The sequence below is a fragment of the Choloepus didactylus genome, chromosome 1 (assembly GCF_015220235.1).
Source record: "Choloepus didactylus isolate mChoDid1 chromosome 1, mChoDid1.pri, whole genome shotgun sequence".
NCBI classification, from domain to species: Eukaryota; Metazoa; Chordata; class Mammalia; order Pilosa; family Megalonychidae; genus Choloepus; species Choloepus didactylus.
In genome coordinates, this window is record NC_051307.1 from 93152290 (window position 1) to 93179582 (window position 27293).

General features: G+C 36.4%; 1 protein-coding gene across 3 annotated transcripts in view; it reads right to left on the minus strand.

Annotated features, from left to right (window-relative positions):
• The window catches only part of LMLN (leishmanolysin like peptidase), a 147714-nt gene that overhangs the window by 97505 nt on the left and 22916 nt on the right, over positions 1 to 27293 (minus strand). For all 3 annotated transcript variants that reach the window (XR_005217120.1, XM_037837379.1, XM_037837390.1), the window contains exons 2-8: positions 23743 to 23840; positions 23049 to 23079; positions 21978 to 22060; positions 21359 to 21476; positions 19140 to 19318; positions 6510 to 6615; positions 1358 to 1452 (exon numbers count right to left, since the gene is read on the minus strand). Coding sequence is in view for 2 of the 3 variants with exons in the window: in XM_037837379.1 (XP_037693307.1) it covers positions 1358 to 1452; positions 6510 to 6615; positions 19140 to 19318; positions 21359 to 21476; positions 21978 to 22060; positions 23049 to 23079; positions 23743 to 23840 (710 nt within the window). In the remaining variant the exon portion in view is untranslated. The remainder of the gene's footprint in view (positions 1 to 1357; positions 1453 to 6509; positions 6616 to 19139; positions 19319 to 21358; positions 21477 to 21977; positions 22061 to 23048; positions 23080 to 23742; positions 23841 to 27293) is intronic.

Genomic DNA, 27293 nt, shown 5'->3' on the forward strand with positions numbered 1-27293 from the left:
TGGTGAAATCTTGATACATCCCAAAGTGATTTGGGAAGAGAATAAAAATGTATTTGCAGGGCCCCCCTGAGGAAATGGCGAAAAATGCAGAAATGTTGGACTGCCCCACCTGGGTTATTACTGATATTCTCACAAACATTGAAGACTAGCAATTTAGTAGGCCAAGCCCTTGATCTGGGGGCTTTCCCCCATTAGGTTTGTCACTGCAAGGGAGAGGCTAAGCCTTCTTATGATTGTGCCTGAGAGTCTCCCTCAGAGAACCTCTTTGTGGCTCAGATTTGGCCCTTTTCTAAGCCCACTCGGCAGGTAAACTCACTGCCCTCCTCGTTATGTGGGACATGACTCCCAGGGGTGTAAATCCCCCTGGCAACTTGAGATATGACTCCCAGAGATAAGCCTGGACCTGGCATCATGGGATCGAGAAAATCTTCTTGACCAAAAGGGGGAAGAGAGATGAAACAAAATAAGGTTTTAGTGGCTGAGAGACTTCAAATGGAGTTAAGAGGTCACTCTGGAGAGTATTCGTACATGCTATATAGATACCCCTTTTTATTTCTTAGTGTGCTGGAATGGCTAGAGGGAAATATCAGAAGCTGTCAAACTGCAACCCGGTGGCCTTGATTCTTGAAGACGACTGTATAACTATATAGATTGTACAGTATGACTGTGTGATTGTGTGTGTGTTATTTCTTACTTCTATGTAGTTTTCCATTGTCTGAATATACTACAATTTATTTATCCATTCCATTATTGATGGTTTTCATTTTTTGGCAGTTACTAACAAAACTACCATGAATATTCTTGTACAAGTCTTTGTGTGCCCATGTGCTCTCAATTTAGATTTATTTTTTATGCAATCAAATGGTTACAGTTCTGTGCCTGATACTATACATGAACTTCTGGTTAAGTTTCTTAGTATTTCTTAGTATTGCTTACTTTAAGCTCTGGGCCTCCAGACCACTGCTAACATGCTGTTCAATAAAATGTCAGTTAACATGTAAATACTGCCATATATAAGCAATAAACAAAAATTTAACCAGTCCACATTTTACCAGTCTGACTATACTGTAAAGTAATACAAGTTACAACATGGTAGCAGAAAGCTTGTCTGACAAGAGTCCTAGCTCTTTACACAAGTCATTTACACTTTCCGCACTGCAATTTCTTCATCTGCAAAATAAAGGGTTGCAGCCAAATGACCTCTTATATTCTTAGTATGTACAACTGCCTTAGGCTAGCCATAATATTTTATGGCATCGAACATGCTATGATTCTCAGATTCTAACCTTAGTATCCTCTTAAACAAAGGGGAAAACAAGGACAAAATAGGAAGAACAAGAAGAAAAATAGCAAATACCTATAATTAAAAGGTGGGAGACCATCTGCAAATCTTGATGTTAGAGGATTTCCATCTTTATCACGGTAGAATGCAAACAATCCAGCAGAGAAACCCTTTAAGAAAACATTTGAATGTCTTGAAGTGGAAAAGACCAAGTCCTTTTACAGAAATCATAACATGCCTGCTATCTCTGAGAACACTATTACTGCATAAAAGCACAATGCCAATACTTTCATGACAACTTCTCATTTATTAGAGTTGGACCATAATTGCTTCATATTGATCAATTTAAAATTCTAATTACTTGAGGTGAACATTTTAAATGAAAATCTTTCTAAAATGCATAACACATTTTAAAATCATGTTCAGTATAAATACTATAAATATCAATTACTGTACTATAGTGATATCCTCAGGCACTATTGAACAGTTTAAAACATACACTAAAAAGCCTCAGCTGTTGTGTTTTTAAATTCCTTTGTCTAATATTTAAAGTTATTTTTGTCGCTTCTTTGTTTTGTAACGGATCAAGTAATACTTTTGAATGAGTTGAATGAGTAGAAAAGATGGATGCAGTACACTGAATTTCAAGGACTGACACTTGCCTAAAATAAGATGAATTTAATTAAGAATTACTATAAAGATATACATTTTAATGTGTTCAAATACACACAGAAGAAACTACGATTCAGCTAACATTTTCCTTTCCTCTAATTTTGAAAAGGTAGTAAAAGTCATTACTATTTCCTTCCTACAAGGATTTCTATGGCTATCAGAAGAAACAGCAGCCCAGAGCCCTGCCACAAGCTATATATTTTCATAGCCCTTTTAGTATTTCTTATTCATAAATCTCAGAATTTTAAGGGAGGAAAACCTGTGAAAAAGTTTTATCTTACTTTGTAATTGAGGAAACCTAAGGCACCAAGAGTAATGGTAACACTCTTGGGTGGCGGTACAAACAATACATTTATTTAAGAATGAGTTTATTGCAAAAAAAAAAAAGAATGAGTTTATTGCAAAAAAAAAAAAGAATGAGTTTATTGCAGTTGATCCTCTTCATTTGAACCTATTAGGTGCTACAACTGCATCAAAGTTATGCTATTGCTGAAAACCATTATAATATAGAGTGGGCGCGCGGGAGTGGGAGACCAAGTGGGCTCACAGAAGCACTCATAAAAATTCAAAGTCTTTGATCCCAGAGTTAAGAATCCATATTTCTACGTAAAGTTATTCAAATTCCCATCCTCTATCTCTTCCCTCCCAAATAAGGGAGAAAAAAATTATTGCCACTTGATAGCTCCTATTTTATTAGTGTTTTTTTTTTCTTGCTTTTTTTCCTGCTCTAAGAACTAAAACAAAAAAAACTTTGTAGCTACTTCCTTATGTTTTATACATTGAGAATATGCAATATTGCACATTCAAATAGCTAACAAATTTAAGTGATCACCTAATTATCAATTTCCTTGGCAACTTTCTTTTTTATGTAACAGTGGCCTCTGTAACATTCAGGTCTTGCCAACATGATTAACAGACTCCAGATTATTCTTTTATCTGTACTTTAAAAAAAAAAAACAAAAAACCCTAGGCTGTAAAGAGAGCTTAATGGAGTCACCTGAGAAAATTCAAATAGTTGTGTAATAGAATTCACTGAAGTTATATAAAGCTTAAAATAATACAATTTGCCTCATCCTTTATAATATTCTACACTCACATTTTCCCCACACTATCAACCAGAAAATTTTCTAATCAATCACATTTCAGAAGACTCATCTAGTATTTAAAGTACCACAGATGACTGTGGTTCACAGCTACAAGTGTGTATAACTTTACAGGGAGACTACTCTGTGTTTGTTAAATATTTAGTTCTTACCACCCTCCAGAATAGTTTCTGAGGTCTAAACTAAAATGTAAAATTTCTTAGTTATAAAATTTTTTGAAGTATGAATCAAACACTACAGAGCAAATATTACTGAAGCCCCATTACTCCATCCCTTTCTCTTCCCTCCCTTACTAGAGATAAACTACCCTAAAGTCAATGAGCATAACTCTCAAACATGTTTTCATACTTTTACTACATTTACAACCACAAATGAGATATAACTTTATTTTTGGAGTTTTAAAAACTTATAAAAATGATATTATGCAGAACATATCCTTTTGTATCTTGCTGTTTTTACTTAACATTATGTTTTAGGGGTATAAATCCCTATGTTAATAAATAATTTCTAGTTTATTTACCTTAACTGCTGTATAATATTATATTTTATGAATAATTATTTGTCTTTTTCACTGAGAATTATGAAATAGGTTGTTAACTATTTTCATTATTATAGAACACAGTAGCAAACAAATATCTTTGTACTTGACTCTTTGTGCATGAGTTTCTCTCTTCTGGAGTATATACTTGGAAGCAGAATCTCTGAATTATAAAGTATATGCAGATTCACCTAACCAGGTAATGCCAAATTGCTATCCCAAGTGGCTGTGACAGTTTACTCTCCAGTTGCAGTATCTGAATTCCCATTTTCCTATCTCTTTGACAATATTAAATGTGTGAACTTTTGCTAATCTGACAGGTTGGTTCAATGGCATCTTGCTGTAATTTGAGGTTCCCTGACTACTAGAGTAAGACTGAAGACCTTCTCATACAATTCTTGGCCAATAGGATTTTTCTTTTGTGAGATGCCTGTTCACAACCTCATTTTACTCATGCTGGGAAACTGTATTCACGCTCACTTACAAACTAGACTTAAAAACTGTTGTTTTTCTCTGGTTGTCTAAATAACAAGTATTTATAGTTATTAGGGTTTAAAATGTTACTTAGAATGATGCTTATCTTTTGCCACAATTAACAGATTCAACTTAATCTTTTTTTTTTTTTTAAATAAAAAGGAAAATGCACAATGAATTTTAGAATTTCTTTACTTGAAGAATGTAAATGCTATCTGGTTAAATTAGAATTTCACTTTCTTATTCAATATATTTGCTGACTTAAAGACTGAGGCTTGCATTTCAAGGTCACACATAATAGAAATTTATAGCTCACTAAATAAGACCATAGTAAACAACAACCATTAATTTTACTGCATCTTAATATGTGCAACATGGTGCTAAGCCCTTTATAAATTGCCTCACTGAATCTTCAAAGAAATCCTTTGTAATACATACTACTATTATTCTCAGTTTACAGATGAAACAGGCTTTGAAGTCCAAGATCCCACAGACCTTTAGTGATAGAGCTAAGAAAATTGATACATAGGTCTGTGGGATCCATTCTCTCTCTCAACCACTGCATCTTACTGCCATCTACTTTCTAAATACATGAATGGCATCAGTCTACCAAAGAGCATTTCCAAGGGTCTTATCAACTTCTTTTAATTCCCTAGACATATAGTAAAAGTTCACTATTTTGGACAAGTTGGGGAGAAGGAATGAGAAGTTCTGAATCAGTGAGTATATCTAAATTTTAGAAAGCCCAAATGGACCAAGAGGACTTTTCTGAATGAGCTCTCTGGAAGAAATAAAAATACCTTTAATTAGCGTATCAGCTATCAATCTAGAGGAAAGTGAATTTTTCTTAGTTACTATGTTTTTTACTTAAAAAGCTTAATCATTCTCTTAGAAATCCTATTTACCCAATAGACTTACTTGTTTAATTATTTTAGACAGTATAATACAACCAGTCACTATCTTAATCACTAAAAATTCTATCCTGGCAGAGACTTAATCAGGTTTTACTTATCATGAATTTAAGAATCTATATAATTTACCTTAAAAATTAATATATTCATCAAAATGAGAGCATAAATGTCAGTATTAGTGCATACAGCCACTGTCAAAAAAAAAAAAAAAAAGCTGAAAAAGAGCCCAGACTTCAGTTAGTGATATGAATGAAGCAGGTCTGGTTAAGACCAGGGCAAGCCAGGCCAAAGGGTAAAGGTTGAAACTGATTGTGTTTTAAAACTTCAACTTCCATATGAGACCAAGGGAATAGATATCTATTTGGTACAGGATCTAAATTTTCTAAATGGTACAACTCTACAGTCGATTTGTTCAAACACCACAATTGCATGGAACTTTGAATAGGAAGTGAGATATGGTAGGTTAGTATAGGCTGGAGTGAAATACTGACACATCCCAGAGTAATTTGGGCAGATAATAAAAAATATATTTACAGCCTCCCCCTCCCCAGCCCCGAGGATCTGGGGGAAGGTGCGGATGTGTTGGACATCCTCACCTGGACTGGTGTTGATGTTGTCACAAACACTGGGACTGGCGGTTTGATGTGCTGAGCCCTCGAGCATGGGACTTGCCCTTATGAAGCTCATTACCACAAAGGAGAGTCTAAACTTGCATGTAATGGTGCCTAAGAGTCTCCTCCTGAGTACCTCCTTGTTGCTCAGATGTGGCCCTCTCTCTCTCTAACTGAGCCATCTTGACAGGTGAACTCGCTGTCCTCCCCACTACGTGGGACCCAACTCCCAGGGGTGTAAATCTCCCTGGCAATGCAGAATATGACTCCCGGGGATGAATGTGGACCCGGCATCATGGGACTGAGAGCATCTTCTTGACCAAAAGGGGGATGCAAAATGAGATGAAATAGTTTCAGTGGCTGAGAGATTTCAAATGGAGTCGAGAGGTCACTCTAGTGGACATTTTTATGCACTATATAGATAACACCTCTTAGGTTTTAATGTATTGGAATAGCTAGAAGTAAATACCTGAAACTACCAAACTCCAACCCAGCAGTCTGGACTCCTGAAGACAATTATATAATAATGTAGATTACAAGGGGTGACAGTGTGATTGTGAAGACCTTGTGGATCACACCCCCTTTATCTAGTGTATGGATGAGTAGAAAAATGGGGATAAAAACTAAAGGACAAATGGGGTGGGATGAGGGGATGATTTGGGTGTTCTTTTTTCACTTTTATTTTTTATTCTTGTTCTGGTTCTTTCTGATGTAAGGAAAATGTTCAGAGATAGATTGTGGTGATGAACGCATAACTATGTTATCATACTGTGGACAGTGGATTGTATACCATGGATGATTGTATGGTGTGTGAACGTATTTCAATAAAACTGAATTTAATAAAAAAAAAAAAATGAGAGCATAATAAGCAGGAATCAAGGCATGAAGAAAAGAACAGTAGTTAATAGCAGAATTTACCAGGGCATGAATAATCTCATGTTTCACTGTGGACAGCATCCCAATAAACTCCTGATGCTGGGTAGAGATCATATTTGGACACAGGTTAGCATATCCTGCTATAGGCCTGTGAAGCAGACATTGAATTTATTACAGACATTGAATTTATTACATTACAGAACAGTATTTATTGTGATATTTACTAACACACAGTTCTCCATCAAAAAACTAACCAAGGACAAAAAAATCTTTGCTAAATATCCAATGTCATTTTGTATCATAACCTCTAACTTTCAATATCTTTTACTTTCAAGACATGTTTCCTCTGCTTTCCTACAACATGGCTAATCAACACCTGTTCCCACAAAAGAATATGGTCAGTCATTTATAATTTAGTGTTAATTTTTAAAATGTCAATATAATGCCAAAAAAGGAATGAATTGGAAAACTTAAAATTGTAACACATTTTTACTTGCAGTCATCCATATGTGACTTCAGTTTTCATCATTACAGGCCTAGAGGTAATAAGTAGGTAGAGATGGAAACCAGACAATAGGACAATAAGCAAATAATTCAGGTTGCTGAAGGCTGCTTAACTTTATCATTTCCATCTTTCTACTCCCTTTCTCCTGACCCAACACTGTCCTCATTTGCATGAAGATTTTTGCCTTCCATCATCTTCTTTCATATTCCACACCTTCCAGAATCTACAGAACTCTACATCTTTCTCTGTGCCTAGAACCTGAGAGTCAAAGCCTAAAGATTGATGGTTGGCCAAAAGCAGACTAAGAATCTCGGTAATTTAGTCAGCTCCACCATGTACCTATCTAACTTTCAAAACCTACAAACAGATACTGCCAAGGGACCCCAAGGTCCTGACTCCCCACCACTACCTTAACACTTTACCACAGAAATAGCACAACTTCACCAAACTGTAATTTCTTATTTACCAAAAACATTTGCTTAAATAGAAAATAAAATGTACAGTACATATTCTCCATACTTGATAGCAACAGAATTACACTAAAAAAAGTAAGTATAACTCATTTACCGATGTCACTGAAGGTATAAAACCCTTCAGAGACTTCCTACAGCACTTAGAATAAAACAGCCCTGTCTGCCTCTCTGACATCTTTGAAGCTCTCATCCTCCAACACCATGTCTGCTGAAGTGGCTTCTAACAGCAACAAGTAAGCATGCTTTTTTCCTAACAGAAGCTCTTTCCCTTACCTCCTTACTATCAATCTTCGGGTCACGGCCAAAATTTCACTTTTCCAAAGATGCTTTCCTTGCCCAACTAATCTAAATTGTTTCCCCCTTTTGTTCTCTTCTATTCTACAGTTCCTTGTTTTTGAAATCACATACTTATTTGAAAGTATATTTAACTAGTACCTGTCTCTCCCTGTTACCTGTAAGGTCCGTGAGGCAAATACATGTCCATTGTGTTCACCTAGTCTGTGGGCAACGTATTAGGCACTCAACAAATATTTGTGAAATGAATTAATGCAACCCAGCATTTTGGGTTTCACTTTCTTCAAAAAGATTCAGAACAACTGAAGATATTGCTCCTCCTTCCAACAGCAATACTCTTCTCAGAAGAGACCAAAATCTTTTCCTAGATATGAGCAGACATACATATGTAGCTTCAGATTCACAGGTACGAAGAATATTTATTCTTTTAGCTACTTTTTCATATCAAATGTAAATCAAATATTAAGTGTGATAAACAAACGGCAGTGCTACGAAACTGAAAAGCACCTCTTGGTAACACCTATATAGATTCTCTCGCCAAATCAGAATTAGATACTTTAAGTGCTTTCAGCATTATGAGATGTTGACATGAGATTAAGTTATCTAGCCCCATTTCAACACGGGATTTTATACCCACCCGCACCCCCGCTAACCTAGGAAAATCACTCTGTTCCTATACATTTCATTTCAGCATGTTTTTATAATAAAAGTAATAAAAGCTCATTGTAAAAACATCTATATTCATACAAAATAGAAATACATAAAGAAAAAAGAGAAATTCCCTCTTTCACATCCCACCCCTCATGAAATTCCACTACATGAGGTAACTACTATTAACACTGTGGCGTACAGGATTTCTAGAGTGACCAACTGTCCCAGTTTGCCTGGGACTGAGGGGATTTCCAAAGACATGGGACTTTCAATGCTAAAACCAGCACAGTTCCACGAAAACTAGGAGGTTCATAATCCTAATTATTTCTTTTTCCTTAGCATAGTCAAATGCATATGAAGATTTTTAAACAAATATGGAATCATACTATGCACATTGTTTTGCAAAATATGCTGTTTTTAACAATATATTCAAAATGAGACTTTATTCGTGTGTGTATGTGATCTATATGGTTCAGTTCAAATTAAGAGCAAAGAACTTGTCTTCATTATGAAGAACTATGATTTTTCAGCATTACTATTACGAAGGAATATTTCTCAAAAGAAACCTACTTTAAGACAGTATCTCATTTTATCAAGTACAACTATTATTCATTTGGCACTTCAAATACATATTTTCTTGATACTGAGATACCGTTAATTGTAACACATCATAAATTTAATGAAAACTTCTCAGGAAAAAAGGAACACTCCAAAGAAACACATATATTCCTTTTCACTAAATATTAGCACACATATACCCATTAAAAACACATAGCGAGGCGGGGCAAGATAGCAGACTGGTGAGCTGTATGTTTTAGTTACTCCTCCAGGAAAGTAGGTAGAAAGCCAGGAACTGCGTGGACTGGACACCACAGAGCAATCTGACTTTGGGCATACTTCATACAACACTCATGAAAACGTGGAACTGCTGAGATCAGCGAAATCTGTAAGTTTTTGTGGCCGGGGGACCCGCGCCCCTCCCTGCCAGGCTCAGTCCCAGGGGAGGAGGGGCTGTCAGCTCCGGGAAGGAGAAGGGAGAACTGCAGTGGCAGCCCTTATCGGAAACTCATTCTACTGATCCAAACTCCAACCATAGATAGACTGAGACCAGACACCAGAGAATCTGAGAGCAGCCAGCCCAGCAGAGAGGAGACAGGCATAGAAAAAAAACAACACGAAAAACTCCAAAATAAAAGCGGAGGATTTTTGGAGTTCTGGTGAACATAGAAAGGGGAAGGGCCCTGAGGCGCATATGCAAATCCCGAAGAAAAGCTGCTCTCTCTGCCCTGTGGACCTTTCCTTAATGGCCCTGGTTGCTTTGTCTCTTAGCATTTCAATAACCCATTAGATCTCTGAGGAGGGCCCGTTTTTTTTTGTTTGTTTGTTTGGTTTTTTTTAATCCTTTTTTCTTTTTCTAAAACAATTACTCTAAGAAGCCCAATACAGAAAGCTTCAAAGAATTACTATTTTGGCAGGTCAACTCAAGAGCAGAACTAGGAGAGCTCTGAGACAAAACGCAATAATCCAGTGGCTGAGAAAATTCACTAAACACCACAACTTCCCAAGAAAAGGGGGGTGTCCGCTCACAGCCATCATCCTGGTGGACAGGAAACACTCCTGCTCATCGCCAGCCCCATAGCCCAGAACTGCCCCAGACAACCCAGTGTGATGGAAGTGCTTCAAATAACAGGCACACACCATAAAACTGGGCGTGGACATTAGCCTTCCCTGCAACCTCAGCTGATTGTCCCAGAGGTGGGAAGGTAGAGCAGTGTGAATTAACAAAGCCCCATTCAGCCATCATTTCAGCAGACTGGGAGCCTCCCTACACAGCCCAGCAGCCCAGAACTGCCCTGGGGGGATGGCACTCACCTGTGACATAGCACAATCATCCCTCAACAGAGGATCCGGGGTGCACGGCCTGGAAGAGGGGCCAACTTGCAAGTCTCAGGAGCCATACGCCAATACCAAGGACTTGTGGGTCAGTGGCAGAGACAAACTGTGGCAGGACTGAACTGAAGGATTAGACTATTGCAGCAGCTTTAAAACTCTAGGATCACCAGGGAGATTTGATTGTTAGAGCCACCCCCCCCCTCCCTGACTGTCCAGAAACACGCCCCATATACAGGGCAGGCAACACCAACTACACACGCAAGCTTGGTACACCAATTGGACCCCACAAGACTCACTCCCCCACTCACCAAAAAGGCTAAGCAGGGGAGAACTGGCTTGTGGAGAACAGGTGGCTCGTGGACGCCACCTGCTGGTTAGTTAGAGAAAGTGTACTCCACGAAGCTGTAGATCTGATAAATTAGAGATAAGGACTTCAATTGGTCTACAAATCCTAAAAGAACCCTATCAAGTTCAGCAAATGCCACGAGGCCAAAAACAACAGAAAATTATAAAGCATATGAAAAAAACCAGACGATATGGATAACCCAAGCCCAAGCACCCAAATCAAAAGACCAGAAGAGACACAGCACCTAGAGCAGCTACTCAAAGAACTAAAGATGAACAATGAGACCATAGTACGGGAGATAAAGGAAATCAAGAAGACCCTAGAAGAGCATAAAGAAGACATTGCAAGACTAAATAAAAAAATGGATGATCTTATGGAAATTAAAGAAACTGCTGACCAAATTAAAAAGATTCTGGACACTCATAGTACAAGACTAGAGGAAGTTGAACAACGAATCAGTGACCTGGAAGATGACAGAATGGAAAATGAAAGCATAAAAGAAAGAATGGGGAAAAAAATTGAAAAAATCGAAATGGACCTCAGGGATATGATAGATAATATGAAACGTCCGAATATAAGACTCATTGGTGTCCCAGAAGGGGAAGAAAAGGGTAAAGGTCTAGGAAGAGTATTCAAAGAAATTGTTGGGGAAAACTTCCCAAATCTTCTAAACAACATAAATACACAAATCATAAATGCTCAGCGAACTCCAAATAGAATAAATCCAAATAAACCCACTCCGAGACATATACTGATTACACTGTCAAACACAGAAGAGAAGGAGCAAGTTCTGAAAGCAGCAAGAGAAAAGCAATTCATCACATACAAAGGAAACAGCATAAGACTAAGTACTGACTACTCAGCAGCCACCATGGAGGCAAGAAGGCAGTGGCACGATATATTTAAAATTCTGAGTGAGAAAAATTTCCAGCCAAGAATACTTTATCCAGCAAAGCTCTCCTTCAAATTTGAGGGAGAGCTTAAATTTTTCACAGACAAACAAATGCTGAGAGAATTTGCTAACAAGAGACCTGCCCTACTGGAGATACTCAAGGGAGCCCTACAGACAGAGAAACAAAGAAAGGACAGAGAGACTTGGAGAAAGGTTCAGTACTAAAGAGATTCGGTATGGGTACAATAAAGGATATTAATAGACAGAGGGGAAAAATATGACAAACATAAACCAAAGGATAAGATGGCTGATTCAAGAAATGCCTTCACGGTTATAACGTTGAATGTAAATGGATTAAACTCCCCAAATAAAAGATAAAGATTCGCAGAATGGATCAAAAAAAATGAACCATCAATATGTTGCATACAAGAGACTCATCTTAGACACAGGGACACAAAGAAACTGAAAGTGAAAGGATGGAAAAAAATATTTCATGCAAGCTACAGCCAAAAGAAAGCAGGTGTAGCAATATTAATCTCAGATAAAATAGACTTCAAATGCAGGGATGTTTTGAGAGACAAAGAAGGCCACTACGTACTAATAAAAGGGGCAATTCAGCAAGAAGAAATAACAATCGTAAATGTCTATGCACCCAACCAAGGTGCCACAAAATACATGAGAGAAACACTGGCAAAACTAAAGGAAGCAATTGATGTTTCCACAATAATTGTGGGAGACTTCAACACATCACTCTCTCCTATAGATAGATCAACCAGACAGAAGACCAATAAGGAAATTGAAAACCTAAACAATCTGATAAATGAATTAGATTTAACAGACATATACAGGACATTACATCCCAAATCACCAGGATACACATACTTTTCTAGTGCTCATGGAACTTTCTCCAGAATAGATCATATGCTGGGACATAAAACAAGCCTCAATAAATTTAAAAAGATTGAAATTATTCAAAGCACATTCTCTGACCACAATGGAATACAATTAGAAGTCAATAACCAGCAGAGACTTAGAAAATTCACAAATACCTGGAGGTTAAACAACACACTCCTAAACAATCAGTGGGTTAAAGAAGAAATAGAAAGAGAAATTGCTAAATATATAGAGACGAATGAAAATGAGAACACAACATACCAAAACCTATGGGATGCAGCAAAAGCAGTGCTAAGGGGGAAATTTATAGCACTAAACGCATATATTAAAAAGGAAGAAAGAGCCAAAATCAAAGAACTAATGTAATGGATCAACTGAAGAAGCTAGAAAATGAACAGCAAACCAATCCTAAACCAAATACAAGAAAAGAAATAACAAGGATTAAAGCAGAAATAAATGACATAGAGAACAAAAAAACAATAGAGAGGATAAATATCACCAAAAGTTGGTTCTTTGAGAAGATCAACAAGATTGACAAGCCCCTAGCTAGACTGACAAAATCAAAAAGAGAGAAGACCCATATAAACAAAATAATGAATGAAAAAGGTGACATAACTGCAGATCCTGAAGAAATTAAAAAAATTATAAGAGGATACTATGAACAACTGTATGGCAACAAACTGGATAATGTAGAGGAAATGGACAATTTCCTGGAAACATATGAACAACCTAGACTGACCAGAGAAGAAATAGAAGACCTCAGTCAACTCATCACAAGCAAAGAGATCCAATCAGTCATCAAAAATCTTCCCACAAATAAATGCCCAGGGCCAGATGGCTTCACAGGGGAATTCTACCAAACTTTCCAGAAAGAACTGACACCAGTCTTACTCAAACTCTTTCAAAACATTGAAGAAAATGGAACACTACCTAACTCATTTTATGAAGCTAACATCAATCTAATACCAAAACCAGGCAAAGATGTTACAAAAAAGGAAAACTACCGGCCAATCTCCCTAATGAATATAGATGCAAAAATCCTCAAGAAAATACTTGCAAATCGAATCCAAAGACACATTAAAAAAATCATACACCATGACCAAGTGGGGTTTATTCCGGGCATGCAAGGATGGTTCAACATAAGAAAATCAATCAATGTATTACAACACATTAACAAGTCAAAAGGGAAAAATCAATTGATCTTCTCAATAGATGCTGAAAAAGCATTTGACAAAATCCAACATCCCTTTTTGATAAAAACACTTCAAAAGGTAGGAATTGAAGGAAACTTCCTCAACATGATAAAGAGCATATATGAAAAACCCACAGCCAGCATAGTACTCAATGGTGAGACTGAAAGCCTTCCCTCTAAGATCAGGAACAAGACAAGGATGCCCGCTATCACCACTGTTATTCAACATTGTGCTGGAAGTGCTAGCCAGGGCAATCCGGCAAGACAAAGAAATAAAAGGCATCCAAATTGGAAAAGAAGAAGTAAAACTGTCATTGTTTGCAGATGATATGATCTTATATCTAGAAAACCCTGAGAAATTGATGATACAGCTACTAGAGCTAATAAACAAATTTAGCAAAGTAGTGGGATACAAGGTTAATGCACATAAGTCAGTAATGTTTCTATATGCTAGAAATGAACAAACTGAAGAGACACTCAAGAAAAAGATACCATTTTCAATAGCAACTAAAAAAATCAAGTACCTAGGAATAAACTTAACCAAAGATGTAAAAGACCTATACAAAGAAAACTACATAACTCTACTAAAAGAAATAGAAGGGGACCTTAAAAATTGGAAAAGTATTCCATGTTCATGGATAGGAAGACTAAATGTCATTAAGATGTCAATTCTACCCAAACTCATCTACAGATTCAATGCAATCCCAATCAAAATTCCAACAACCTACTTTGCAGAATTGGAAAAGCTAGTTATCAAATTTATTTGGAAAGGGAAGATGCCTCGAATTGCTAAAGACACTTTAAAAAAGAAAAACGAAGTGGGAGGACTTACACTCCCTGACTTTGAAGCTTATTATAAAGCCACAGTTGCCAAAACAGCATGGTACTGGCACAAAGATAGACATATAGATCAATGGAATCGAATTGAGAATTCAGAGATAGACCCTCAGATCTATGGCCGACTGATCTTTGATAAGGCCCCCAAAGTCACTGAACTGAGTCATAATGGTCTTTTCAACAAATGGGGCTGGGAGAGTTGGATATCCATATCCAAAAGAATGAAAGAGGACCCCTACCTCACCCCCTACACAAAAATTAACTCAAAATGGACCAAAGATCTCAATATAAAAGAAAGTACCATAAAACTCCTAGAAGATAATGTAGGAAAACATCTTCAAGACCTTGTATTAGGCGGCCACTTCCTAGACTTGACACCCAAAGCACAAGCAACAAAAGAGAAAATAGATAAATGGGAACTCCTCAAGCTTAGAAGTTTCTGCACCTCAAAGGAATTTCTCAAAAAGGTAAAGAGGCAGCCAGCTCAATGGGAAAAAATTTTTGGAAACCATGTATCTGACAAAAGACTGATATCTTGCATATATAAAGAAATCCTACAACTCAATGACAATAGTACAGACAGCCCAATTATAAAATGGGCAAAAGATATGAAAAGACAGTTCTCTGAAGAGGAAATACAAATGGCCAAGAAACACATGAAAAAATGTTCAGCTTCACTAGCTATTAGAGAGATGCAAATTAAGACCACAATGAGATACCATCTAACACCGATTAGAATGGCTGCCATTAAACAAACAGGAAACTACAAATGCTGGAGGGGATGTGGAGAAATTGGAACTCTTATTCATTGTTGGTGGGACTGTATAATGGTTCAGCCACTCTGGAAGTCAGTCTGGCAGTTCCTTAGAAAACTAGAGATAGAGCTACCATTCGATCCAGCGATTGCACTTCTCGGGATATACCCGGAAGATCGGAAAGCAGTGACACGAACAGATATCTGCACGCCAATGTTCACAGCAGCATTATTCACAATTGCCAAAAGATGGAAACAACCCAAATGTCCTTCAACAGATGAGTGGATAAATAAAATGTGGTATATACACACGATGGAATACTACGCGGCAGTAAGAAGGAACGATCTTGTGAAACATATGACAACATGGATGAACCTTGAGGACATAATGCTAAGCGAAATAAGCCAGGCACAAAAAGAGAAATATTATATGCTACCACTAATGTGAACTTTGAAAAATGTAAAACAAATGGCTTATAATGTAGAATGTAGGGGAACTAGCAATAGAGAGCAATTAAGGAAGGGGGAACAATAATCCAAGAACAGATAAGCTATTTAACGTTCTGGGGATGCCCAGGAATGACTGTGGTCTGTTAATTTCTGATGGATATAGTAGGAGCAAGTTCACAGAAATGTTGCTATATTAGGTAACTTTCTTGGGGTAAAGTAGGAACATGTTGGAAGTTAAGCAGTTATCTTAGGTTAGTTGTCTTTTTCTTACTCCTTTGTTATGGTCTCTTTGAAATGTTCTTTTATTGTATGTTTGTTTTCTTTATAACTTTTTTTTCATACAGTTGATTTAAAAAAGAAGGGAAAGTTAAAAAAAAAAAAAAAAAAAACAAGGAAAAAAAAAAGATGCAGTGCCCCCTTGAGGAGCCTGTGGAGAATGCAGGGGTATTTGCCTACCCCACCTCCATGGTTGCTAACATGACCACAGACATAGGGGACTGGTGGTTTGATGGGTTGAGCCCTCTACCACAGGTTTTACCGTTGGGAAGACGGTTGCTGCAAAGGAGAGGCTAGGCCTCCCTATGGTTGTGCCTAAGAGCCTCCTCCCGAATGCCTCTTTGTTGCTCAGATGTGGCCCTGTCTCTCTAGCTAAGCCAACTTGAAAGGTGAAATCACTGCCCTCCTCCCTACGTGGGATCAGACACCCAAGGGAGTGAATCTCCCTGGCAACGTGGAATATGACTCCCGGGGAGGAATGTAGACCTGGCATCGTGGGACAGAGAACATCTTCTTGACCAAAAGGGGGATGTGAAAGGAAATGAAATAAGCTTCAGTGGCAGAGAGAATCCAAAAGGAGCCGAGAGGTCACTCTGGTGGGCACTCTTACGCACACTTTAGACAACCCTTTTTAGGTTCTAAAGAATTGGGGTAGCTGGTGGTGGATACCTGAAACTATCAAACTACAACCCAGAACCCATGAATCTCGAAGACAGTTGTATAAAAATGTAGCTTATGAGGGGTGACAAGTGGATTGGGAAAGCCATAAGGACCACACTCCATTTTGTCTAGTTTATGGATGGATGAGTAGAAAAATAGGGGAAGGAAACAAACAGACAAAGGTACCCAGTGTTCTTTTTTACTTCAATTGCTCTTTTTCACTCTAATTATTATTCTTGTTATTCTTGTGTGTGTGCTAATGAAGGTGTCAGGGATTGATTTGGGTGAAGAATGTACAACTATGTAATGGTACTGTGAACAATCGAAAGTACGATTTGTTTTGTATGACTGCGTGGTATATGAATATATCTCAATAAAATGAAGGTTAAAAAAAAAAAAAGACATAATGCTGAGCAAAATAAGCCAGGCACAAAAAGAGAGATATTGTATGTTACCACTAATGTGAATTCTGTGAAAAATGTACAATGTTTTATACTGTAGAATGTAGGGGACCTAGAGATACCAATTAGTGGAGGGGGAATGATAATCTAATAAGAACAGATAAACTATGGACGGTAATCTCAATGTTATGGGAATGCTCAGGAATGATTATGGTTTGTAAACTTTCTTGGATATAGTAAGATCATGTTGGAAGCAATAGAGTTATTTTAGGTTTTTTTTTCTCTTATTCCTTTGTTTTCTTAGGGGTTGTTAATTTTCTTGGGGTATGGTAGGAACATGTTGGAAGCAATGTAGTTATTTTAGATTATTTGTTCTTCTTACTCCTCTGCTTGGACATGGTTTATTAATTTTCTTGGGGTATGGTAGGAACATATTGGAAGCAAAGTAGTTATTTTAGGTTATTTGTTTTCCTTAATCCATTGCTTTGTTTGAAATGTTGTGGGGTTTTTTTGGTTGTTGTTTGCCTGTTTGTTTTTAATTTTTTGATAAACAAAGTTAAAAAATTGAAAAAAAATCAGTAGAAAAATGGGAGTAAAAACTAAATGACAAATAGGGTGGGATGGGGGGATGGTTTGGGTATTCTCTTTTCACTTTTATTTTTTATTCTTATTCTGATTCTTTCTGATGTAAGGAAAATGTTCAGAAATAGATTGTGGTGATGAACGCATAACTATATGATCATACTGTGAACAGTTGATTGTATACCATGGATGACTGTATGGTTTGTGAATATATTTCAATAAAACTGAATTAAAAAAAAAAATAAAAGACATTAGGGTTTATACAGGAGCTACCAACTTATCTGACTTTGTTAACTTTAACTGGGTTGTTTCAAGTGTGAAATTGCTGAATTTTGAAGTTTAATCCTACAGGAAAATTGCACTTTATAGCATATTATCTATATATTGTATATATATCTATATAACATTGCCACACTGCTTATTTAATTAAACCTCAAGTATACCAAAATGTCAGTCAATAAGATGGGTTGTTTTTTCCAGAAATACAAAAATGCTTTGTCACCAGATCAAAATTAAATTACTGATGTAACCAAATCTTACTTATGGATATCTGAATGTAAGGGCTAGCACGCAATTTTCTTTAGAACTTGGTCCTTTATGTTTTGTTTAGTTGTTGGATCCATGCCTATTATAACATACTTAGTTGCACTGTAATAAATTCACCAAGAATAAAAAGTGGAAGCATAAAAAAAAAAAAACAAAAAAACAAAAACAAAAAAAACCACATAGCACTTTCTTTGTGAATAACACAATCAGCATCAATTACACACAGTATCATGGTAACATGCTGCTTTTCATAAGCCACACTGCTGATTTTGACCTTCCTTAGCACCTTCAGGATGGACAGTTTCATTCTGAAGCATATACCAATGTCCCATTGTATTACCTACTGGTTCAACAAATAGTTTCATTTTTTCCTTAACTGAATTGCGTATTATTCGATGTTAAACGGCTTCTCTTTAGTCAGCTGGAATCTTCTGACAGAAAGATGGATGTTCAGCACTTCAGGTATGGCCCGAGCAAACACATGAATTGGTAACAGGAACTTCTCCTAGATTTGAGAATGCTACCATCTCTCCTGAGACACGAGAAAGTATCTCCTAACTTTCGTTTCAAGGCTGCTTCACAGTGAAATCCTTTTAAAATCTTTTGCAAGTGACAAATAAGAATCTGAATTTAAGCGAAAATTTAGCTAAGTGAGGCACAAATAACAAAATATGACAAATATGACAGAAGTGCTAAAATTAAAATTCAAAATGTTCCTCCAGAGACAGCTACTTCAAACAGTAGAGTTTTGTTTTAGAGTTTGTGGGCAAAAAGTTTAGGGTAGGACTGAAAGAATAGAAAAGCAAGCTTTTCACTTTTCTATCTTTCATCTTGATTAAAAACTGACATTACTATATGAATAAGCGTCTCATCACCCCCCTCTCCTCCACCTCCATGGAGGCTGCCTGCTAGTTCTCAATATTTGAAGCCATCTGGAAATACCAACTTCTGTAAAATGACCAATATGGTTTATCTGAAGAGTTCCCAAATTAGATCTTGGGAAATAAGTCTCAGGGGAATGTTTACCTGTCCATTTTTGCTTCTTGCTGACAATGAGCTGCATAAGAGATGATATTTTCATGGCCACACCTCTCGGTGGCCAGAGCGCCAACATAAAGAACAAAGTCTGCATCCCGGATGCCCTCCTGGTCTGGTACACCCACTGCTCCACATGGTCCCTTACCCCCATGGCAGACCCTGCATTGCTGCACACACAGGGGTCAACAGAAAACCAGACCAGAGACAAGGTGAGCTGTAGTGACATATAATCTTACAATGAATCCATACTCAAAAAACAGTGTCATTTAACCTTACCATCCCTAATTTTTTTATCAAAATCCATACCTCCCTCTACTCAATACCTACTTCTAATTCAGAAGTTATTTTACTAAAATTTCCTCTTTAAAATTATCGTCAATCTACGAGTCTTAATTTTGATTTTTAACAGGCAGCTAACCAGGATGCAGAAAAGACAGAAATAGAAAAAGTTTTAAAATATCAGGAATCCCTTGGTAAAAAGTACAGGGGACCCCTGCACACTTCTGCAACTTCCTGTGAATCTATAGTTATTTCAAAATTTAAAGTTAAATTTTTTTCATTAATAAAACACTCTTATTTAATGGAAATATATTTTCTGTTGTAAAGTAATTTGTGCTTCTTGTTAAAAATTTAGGTAACACAAAAACTTATAAAGTAAAAAGTTAAAGTCATATTGTAACATTATCCTTGTTTCTAGTTTTCTAGGCAAATTTTACTTTATGCTTGTAAAATTTGCTTTTTAGAGAGTTTTTCTATTAAAGGCCCTAAACAATCATACAGTCTCCAAATCTTAAATAGGAAAATCAGTAAATTGTGATCTCTGGGCACAAGCAAAGCTTGGAAAGAGAGAGAGAGAACACAGAACTTCCAGTCTCATTTAACAAAGGGTACAAATTGTTTATTCTCGCTTCCATTAGGAACCCTCAAAAATATAAGCAGGAAGTAGAAAATCTGGAAAACCAAGAGAATTAAAAACAAAGAAAAAAAACATCCTAGGAAAAAAGCAAAGAAATTAGTCTTAAAATGTTCTAGGAAATCTTTCAAAATATCTTGAGGAAAGAGATGGGTAAATAATTAAAATTTGTTATAAACTGTGAGTGAGTCCCTAAACCCCTTTACACCCTCAAGAAATTTGAGAAAAGAAATGAAAGGTGAGCAAGCTGGTTGTATTCGTGCCAATGTACTTCACATACCTTCAGAACAAACTTACAAAATTAACAACCTAAAATGCTTGCTTTGTTTTAATTATAACGTCAGTGTTCAGTATGAAATCAAAGAACACAGCTAAACAGGGAAAAACAGTTGTAGCCATTATCATATTTTCAGATATATATGTATAAGAAATGAGTTTTCTGGCACATGTATTTACAATTTTTATCTTTTTCCTGATACACGTAATGAGAATTACTTCTATTTCCGTACAATAGGAAAAATCAGAGTATTATGAAAACATATAACAACAAATGAAAGCCTCCACCCCCCCACCCCCAAAAAAAAAACCAACTCTTAAAAAAAACCATTATTAACATTTTGGTATGTGGATGGATTTTTAAAAATCTGTATTACTCCAGATTTTTCACAATTTTTTATCATATGTGTGTGTGTATATACTTTAAATAAAATTGGCTAATTACATTTATTGTTAACTTTTATTTTTTCCTTAATAGCTTAAACATCTTTCCAAGTCAGTACACAGAGATCTACTTTATTCTTCAACACTTACATAGTATCCCATTATATAGTTATACCATATAATTTAATTAATACCCTACATAGGCATATATAAAGTTTTGCAAGGAACATTCTTGAACCTATCTTATACATAGTTAAATTACTATGTAGGTTGAAACAAACATCTTTTATTTTAAGAAATAATGTCAAATTGTCCTTCAAAGAAGTAGATGCCTTCTAAAAGATACTATAGAGGACAAAGATAAAGTTCTAAGCAGAACTGATTTGGCAGCCCCAAAGAGCTAAGCACACACACACACACACACACACACACACGGAAAAAATAAAATATCATTAACTCACTTGAAAACCAGTAAAAGAATAAAATCAGGATACCTAACTGCAAATACATAGAATGAAGCTACTATGCCTTAAACTTAAATCTTTAAAAATTTCTGGGGGATATTCACAGATTCAAAATCTCTCCTAAGGTTATCCTAAAGAGTAAAGATGTTGCTAAGAGCAGGGTGAATTACCTGGAGATGCTCCTCAGGTACTATAATTGGGCCACATTTTGTATGCTCTGCACATTCCCCAGTACAGTATCTATGAGGATCATTTTCCTCCCGAAGGTATTGGTTTGTTGCACATTGTCTTCAATTCATTTTTACATCAAAGTTTAATTATAAAATAAAAAAACAAAAAAACACATTAGTTCAAGCAATTAAAAACATGCAAAAAATAAGTAGTTGGTATATTACTTCAATAATAATGGTTACTATTTTAATTAGAAAAGTGGGCTAAGAAAGAATTTTGGTTCTATAGGAAATCGTCCTGATCTGTTTTTTCAAACACCAAGTCCTTCATAAAGCCAATACTGCAGACCCAGGGAGGAGAGTGGGGATGTGGGACACAGGGGACAAGTATTCCCTAGGAAAAGATCCAGCAGGCCACCTAATAATGGAAAATTGGGGAAAGAATAATTATACGGCAGTTTTTTGTTTTCTTTCTTTAAATACCTTGTAGTTTGGTCTCTAAGAACAAGCATAACATAATATTTTAGTATTACAGTTTTACACTTAGCCATACTAGTAGATTGGGAAGGGTAGAGCACTAAACAATTGAAGAAAATGACCTGTGTTTAATATGACATACCTGCTAAGTAAGATAGTGCCAGCAGGTCTTCGAACCTGAAAAGTCTTCTCTAAATAAGAAATAGCTTGTGGGAAAAGTTTGTTCTAAATAAAAGTTAAAAAAAAAAAAAGTCAGTCAGAATTATAGTCAAGAATTAAATTGTATTTAAAAGAAGTAAAGCATAGGATATTAAGGACTGTGGGGAAAAGGAGCAAAAACCTTAAAACTCTAGAATATAAGTATTACGTAATCAAAGTTTGGGTGGTAGAGGGTAGGGAAGAGAGTGAGTCTAGGAAGAAGTAAATTTTCTAATTTTCTATTTGAATTTGGGAAAAGAACACTAGGGAAAAACTTTATTTCCTACCTCATTTAAGTAGAAAATTAGAAAATATATATCTTAGCTATTAATCCAGATTACCTCAAATTTGAGACTGATTTAGATGATTCCAAAATTAAGGTATTTTATGTTAAGAAAGTTTCATGTTTAGAAGATCTACTTTCACCTCACCAATTTCTGTGGCCTGTAACGAACTGCCTTAATGAAGGTGTCCTTTCCAATAGTGTGATTCCATAACAGTTAAAAACCTGATGAGGTTGGCACCTCTATAAATAACTTTGGCATATCATACTATTAGGTCAATGCATCTTCAAGGGAATGAGTAGTTGTTAAATTTTGTCATTAATAATGGTTACTATCTTAATTAGAAAAGTGGGCTAACACTTCCACCCAGAGAATGGTGGTGTCACTGTATCTCAAAAAAAATCTTCTTAAAAAAAAAAACTCCTCTACACCCTACCCTCTGCATGCTCTCTCTACTCTCAAAAAAACTTGAGAAGGCAAGTAAAAAAAAAAAAAGAGAAGACTGATTTGAATAGCAAATTATAAAATGAGAAGACTAATATCAAATACAGACAAGGTTTTGGTGAGTGCATCACAAAGACAACTTGGGTGAAAATGATAAATACATTCACCACACCACCACCTTTTATTCAATCATCCACATATATTTTTCTTCATTGAAGTAGAATTAATATACAGAAATTGTACCTACTTTAAGTATACAATTTAAGCCATGAATGCTTATTACATACCTTTACAAGGTATCTTTTCTCAGGGAGCAACCTGAAAATGATGATATAAAACATAAGAATTGCCATTCTGGGACAAATCATTGTCTGTGTTCAGAACACTTTTGGTAGGAGTTCCAAGGAATGCTGGAGGCATGGAATATCTGTTCTTGATAATCTCCACTTACCACAATGAGCATCTCAGAGTTTACTATGTGCCAAAGCATTGTGCTAGGCACAGTCATATGTTATCTCATTCTTTTGGGATGTTAAGGATAGAAAAAGACATCAAATACTCCTCATAGCTTTTCAAAAACTACTACAGATTTATAATACATCTGTTTTTGTACCTTTCTTAGATAAAATAAAAAATTAAGATGATATTACCCCTTGGTTAATAATTTTGTAAATTTTCCTAATATTGTATATATTAGTACTTCTTCTTATTTTTCCTCAAGTACTTACTGTAGCGGTCCCTTCCAGATCTATTATTTACCATATCCCTTCCATTTAAATTATTCATGATGTATAGACTTTAATCACATCCAGTGTCCTTCATCTTTCCAGACCAAAAAGCATGTCGGAATTAATTCCATCTTGAAGCTGCCCTAGTCCGTATTTAGTTCCACTGATGGACTTTTTTGACTTTGGGTAACAGATAAAAATATCTTTACTATTTAGATTTACAATAAAAAAGATAAAATAACGGTGTACTTACTCTTCAATACTTTTATCATAGACAGTCTTGATTCTTAAATGCTCATCAATATCTCTTTTGGCAACATGATTTGCCTTAAGATGAACCTTATTTATGACCTGAAAAGAAAACAGATTCAAAAATTTAAAATAATATATTGTATAGATTAACCAATTATTGGTCCCAATTTAAAACTAATAAACCAAATTTAAAGTGTAGTACTCTCCCCACCCCCCAAAAGTTCCTTGACTTATACTCCACTATCTTAGCATTCCTAAACTTCAAATAAATCCCCAAAGCTAATGTTATTGTCTGGGAAGAAAGTTCTATGAATTTGAGATACACGGCTAAATATCTTGCTATGTGAACAGCAGCTGTCAAAAAGTTTTTAGGTTTCACTGTCACTTACTTGAAGTTTCTCATTCAAATTCTAGTTTTTTTTGTTGTTGTTTTTAATCTTCATTTTATTGAGATATATTCACATACCATGCAGTCATACAAAACAAATCGTACATTCGATTGTTCACAGTACCATTACATAGTTGTACATTCTTCACCTAAATCAATCCCTGACACCTTCATTAGCACACACACAAAAATAACAAGAATAATAATTAAAGTGAAAAAGAGCAATTGAAGTAAAAAAGAACACTGGGTACCTTTGTCTGTCTGTTTGTTTGTTTCCTTCCCCTATTTTTCTACTCATCCATCCATAAACTAGACAAAGGGGAGTGTGGTCCTTATGGCTTTCCCAATCCCATTGTCACCCCTCATAAGCTACATTTTTATACAATTGTCTTCGAGATTCATGGGTTCTGGGTTGTAGTTTGATAGTTTCAGGTATCCACCACCAGCTACCCCAATTCTTTAGAACCTAAAAAGGGTTGTCTAAAGTGTGCGTAAGAGTGCCCACCAGAGTGACCTCTCGGCTCCTTTTGGAATCTCTCTGCCACCGAAGCTTATTTCATTTCCTTTCACATCCCCCTTTTGGTCAAGAAGATGTTCTCCATCCCACGATGCCAGGTCTACATTCCTCCCCGGGAGTCATATTCCACGTTGCCAGGGAGATTCACGCCCCTGGGTGTCTGATCCCACGTAGGGGGGAGGGCAGTGATTTCACCTTTCAAGTTGGCTTAGCTAGAGAGAGAGGGCCACATCGAGGCAACAAAGAGGCATTCGGGAGGAGGCTCTTAGGCACAATTATAGGGAGGCCTAGCCTCTCCTTTGTAGCAACCATCTTCCCAAGGGTAAAACCTATGGTAGAGGGCTCAACCCATCAAACCACCAGTCCCCTATATCTGTGGTCATGTTAGCAACCACTGAGGTGGGGTAGGCCAATACCCTTGCATTCTCCACAGGCTCCTCAAGGGGGCACTACATCTTTTTTTTTCCTTGTTTTTCTTTTTCTTTTTTTTAACTTTCCTTTCTTTTTTAAATCAACTGTATGAAAAAAAAAAAATACAATAAAAGAACGTTTCAAAGAGACCATAACAAGGGAGTAAGAAAAAGACAACTGACCTAAGATAACTACTTTACTTCCAACCTGTTCCTACTTTATCCCAAGAAAGTTACCTAATACAGCAACATTTCTGTGAACTTGTTCCTACTATATCCATCAGAAATTAACAGACCATAGTCATTCCTGGGCATCCCCAGAACGTTAACTAGCTTATCTGTTCTTCTTGGATTTTTGTTCCCCCTTCGTTAATTGCTCTCTATTGCTAGTTCCCCTACATTCTACATTATAAACCATTTGTTTTACATTTTTCAAAGTTCACATTAGTGGTAGCATATAATATTTCTCTTTTTGTGCCTGGCTTATTTCGCTCAGCATTACGTCTTCAAGCTTCATCCATGTTGTCATATGTTTCACAAGATCGTTCCTTCTTACTGCCATGTAGTATTCCATCGTGTGTATATACCACATTTTATTTATCCACTCATCTGTTGAAGGACATTTGGGTTGTTTCCATCTCTTGGCAATTGTGAATAATGCTGCTATGAACATTGGCGTGCAGATATCTGTTCGTGTCACTGCTTTCTGATCTTCCGGGTATATACTGAGAAGTGCAATCGCTGGATCGAATGGTAACTCTATATCTAGTTTTCTAAGGAACTGCCAGACTGACTTCCAGAGTGGCTGAACCATTATACAGTCCCACCAACAATGAATAAGAGTTCCAATTTCTCCACATCCCCTCCAGCATTTGTAGTTTCCTGTTTGTTTAATGGCAGCCATTCTAACCGGTGTTAGATGGTATCTCATTGTGGTCTTAATTTGCATCTCTCTAATAGCTAGTGAAGCTGAACATTTTTTCATGTGTTTCTTGGCCATTTGTATTTCCTCTTCAGAGAACTGTCTTTTCATATCTTTTGCCCATTTTATAATTGGGCTGTCTGTACTATTGTCATTGAGTTGTAGGATTTCTTTATATATGCAAGATATCAGTCTTTTGTCAGATACATGGTTTCCAAAAATTTTTTCCCATTGAGTTGGCTGCCTCTTTACCTTTTTGAGAAATTCCTTTGAGGTGCAGAAACTTCTAAGCTTGAGGAGTTCCCATTCATCTATTTTTTCTTTTGTTGCTTGTGCTTTGGGTGTCAAGTCTAGGAAGTGGCCGCCTAATACAAGGTCTTGAAGATGTTTTCCTACATTATCGTCTAGGAGTTTTATGGTACTTTCTTTTATATTGAGATCTTTGGTCCATTTTGAGTTAATTTTTGTGTAGGGGGTGAGGTAGGGGTCCTCTTTCATTCTTTTGGATATGGATATCCAACTCTCCCAGCCCCATTTGTTGAAAAGACCATTATGACTCAGTTCAGTGACTTTGGGGGCCTTATCAAAGATCAGTCGGCCATAGATCTGAGGGTCTATCTCTGAATTCTCAATTCGATTCCATTGCTCTATATGTCTATCTTTGTGCCAGTACCATGGTATTTTGACAACTGTGGCTTCATAATAAGCTTCAAAGTCAGGGAGTGTAAGTCCTCCCACTTCGTTTTTCTTTTTTAGAGTGTCTTTAGCAACTCGAGGCATCTTCCCTTTCCAAATAAATTTGATAACTAGCTTTTCCAAGTCTGCAAAGTAGGTTGTTGGAATTTTGATTGGGATTGCATTGAATCTGTAGATGAGTTTGGGTAGAAATGACATCTTAATGACATTCAGCCTTCCTATCCATGAACATGGAATATTTTTCCATCTTTTAAGATCCCCTTCTATTTCTTTTAGTAGAGTTGTGTAGTTTTCTTTGTATAGGTCTTTTACATCTTTGGTTAAGTTTATTCCTAGGTACTTGATTTTTTTAGTTGCTATTGAAAATGGTATCTTTTTCTTGAGTGTCTCTTCAGTTTGTTCATTTCTAGCATATAGAAACATTACTGACTTATGTGCATTAATCTTGTATCCCGCTACTTTGCTAAATTTGTTTATTAGCTCCAGTAGCTGTCTCGTCGATTTCTCAGGGTTTTCCAGACATAAGATCATATCATCTGCAAACAATGACAGTTTTACTTCTTCTTTTCCATTTTGGATGCCTTTTATTTCTTTGTCTTGCCGGACTGCCCTGGCTAGC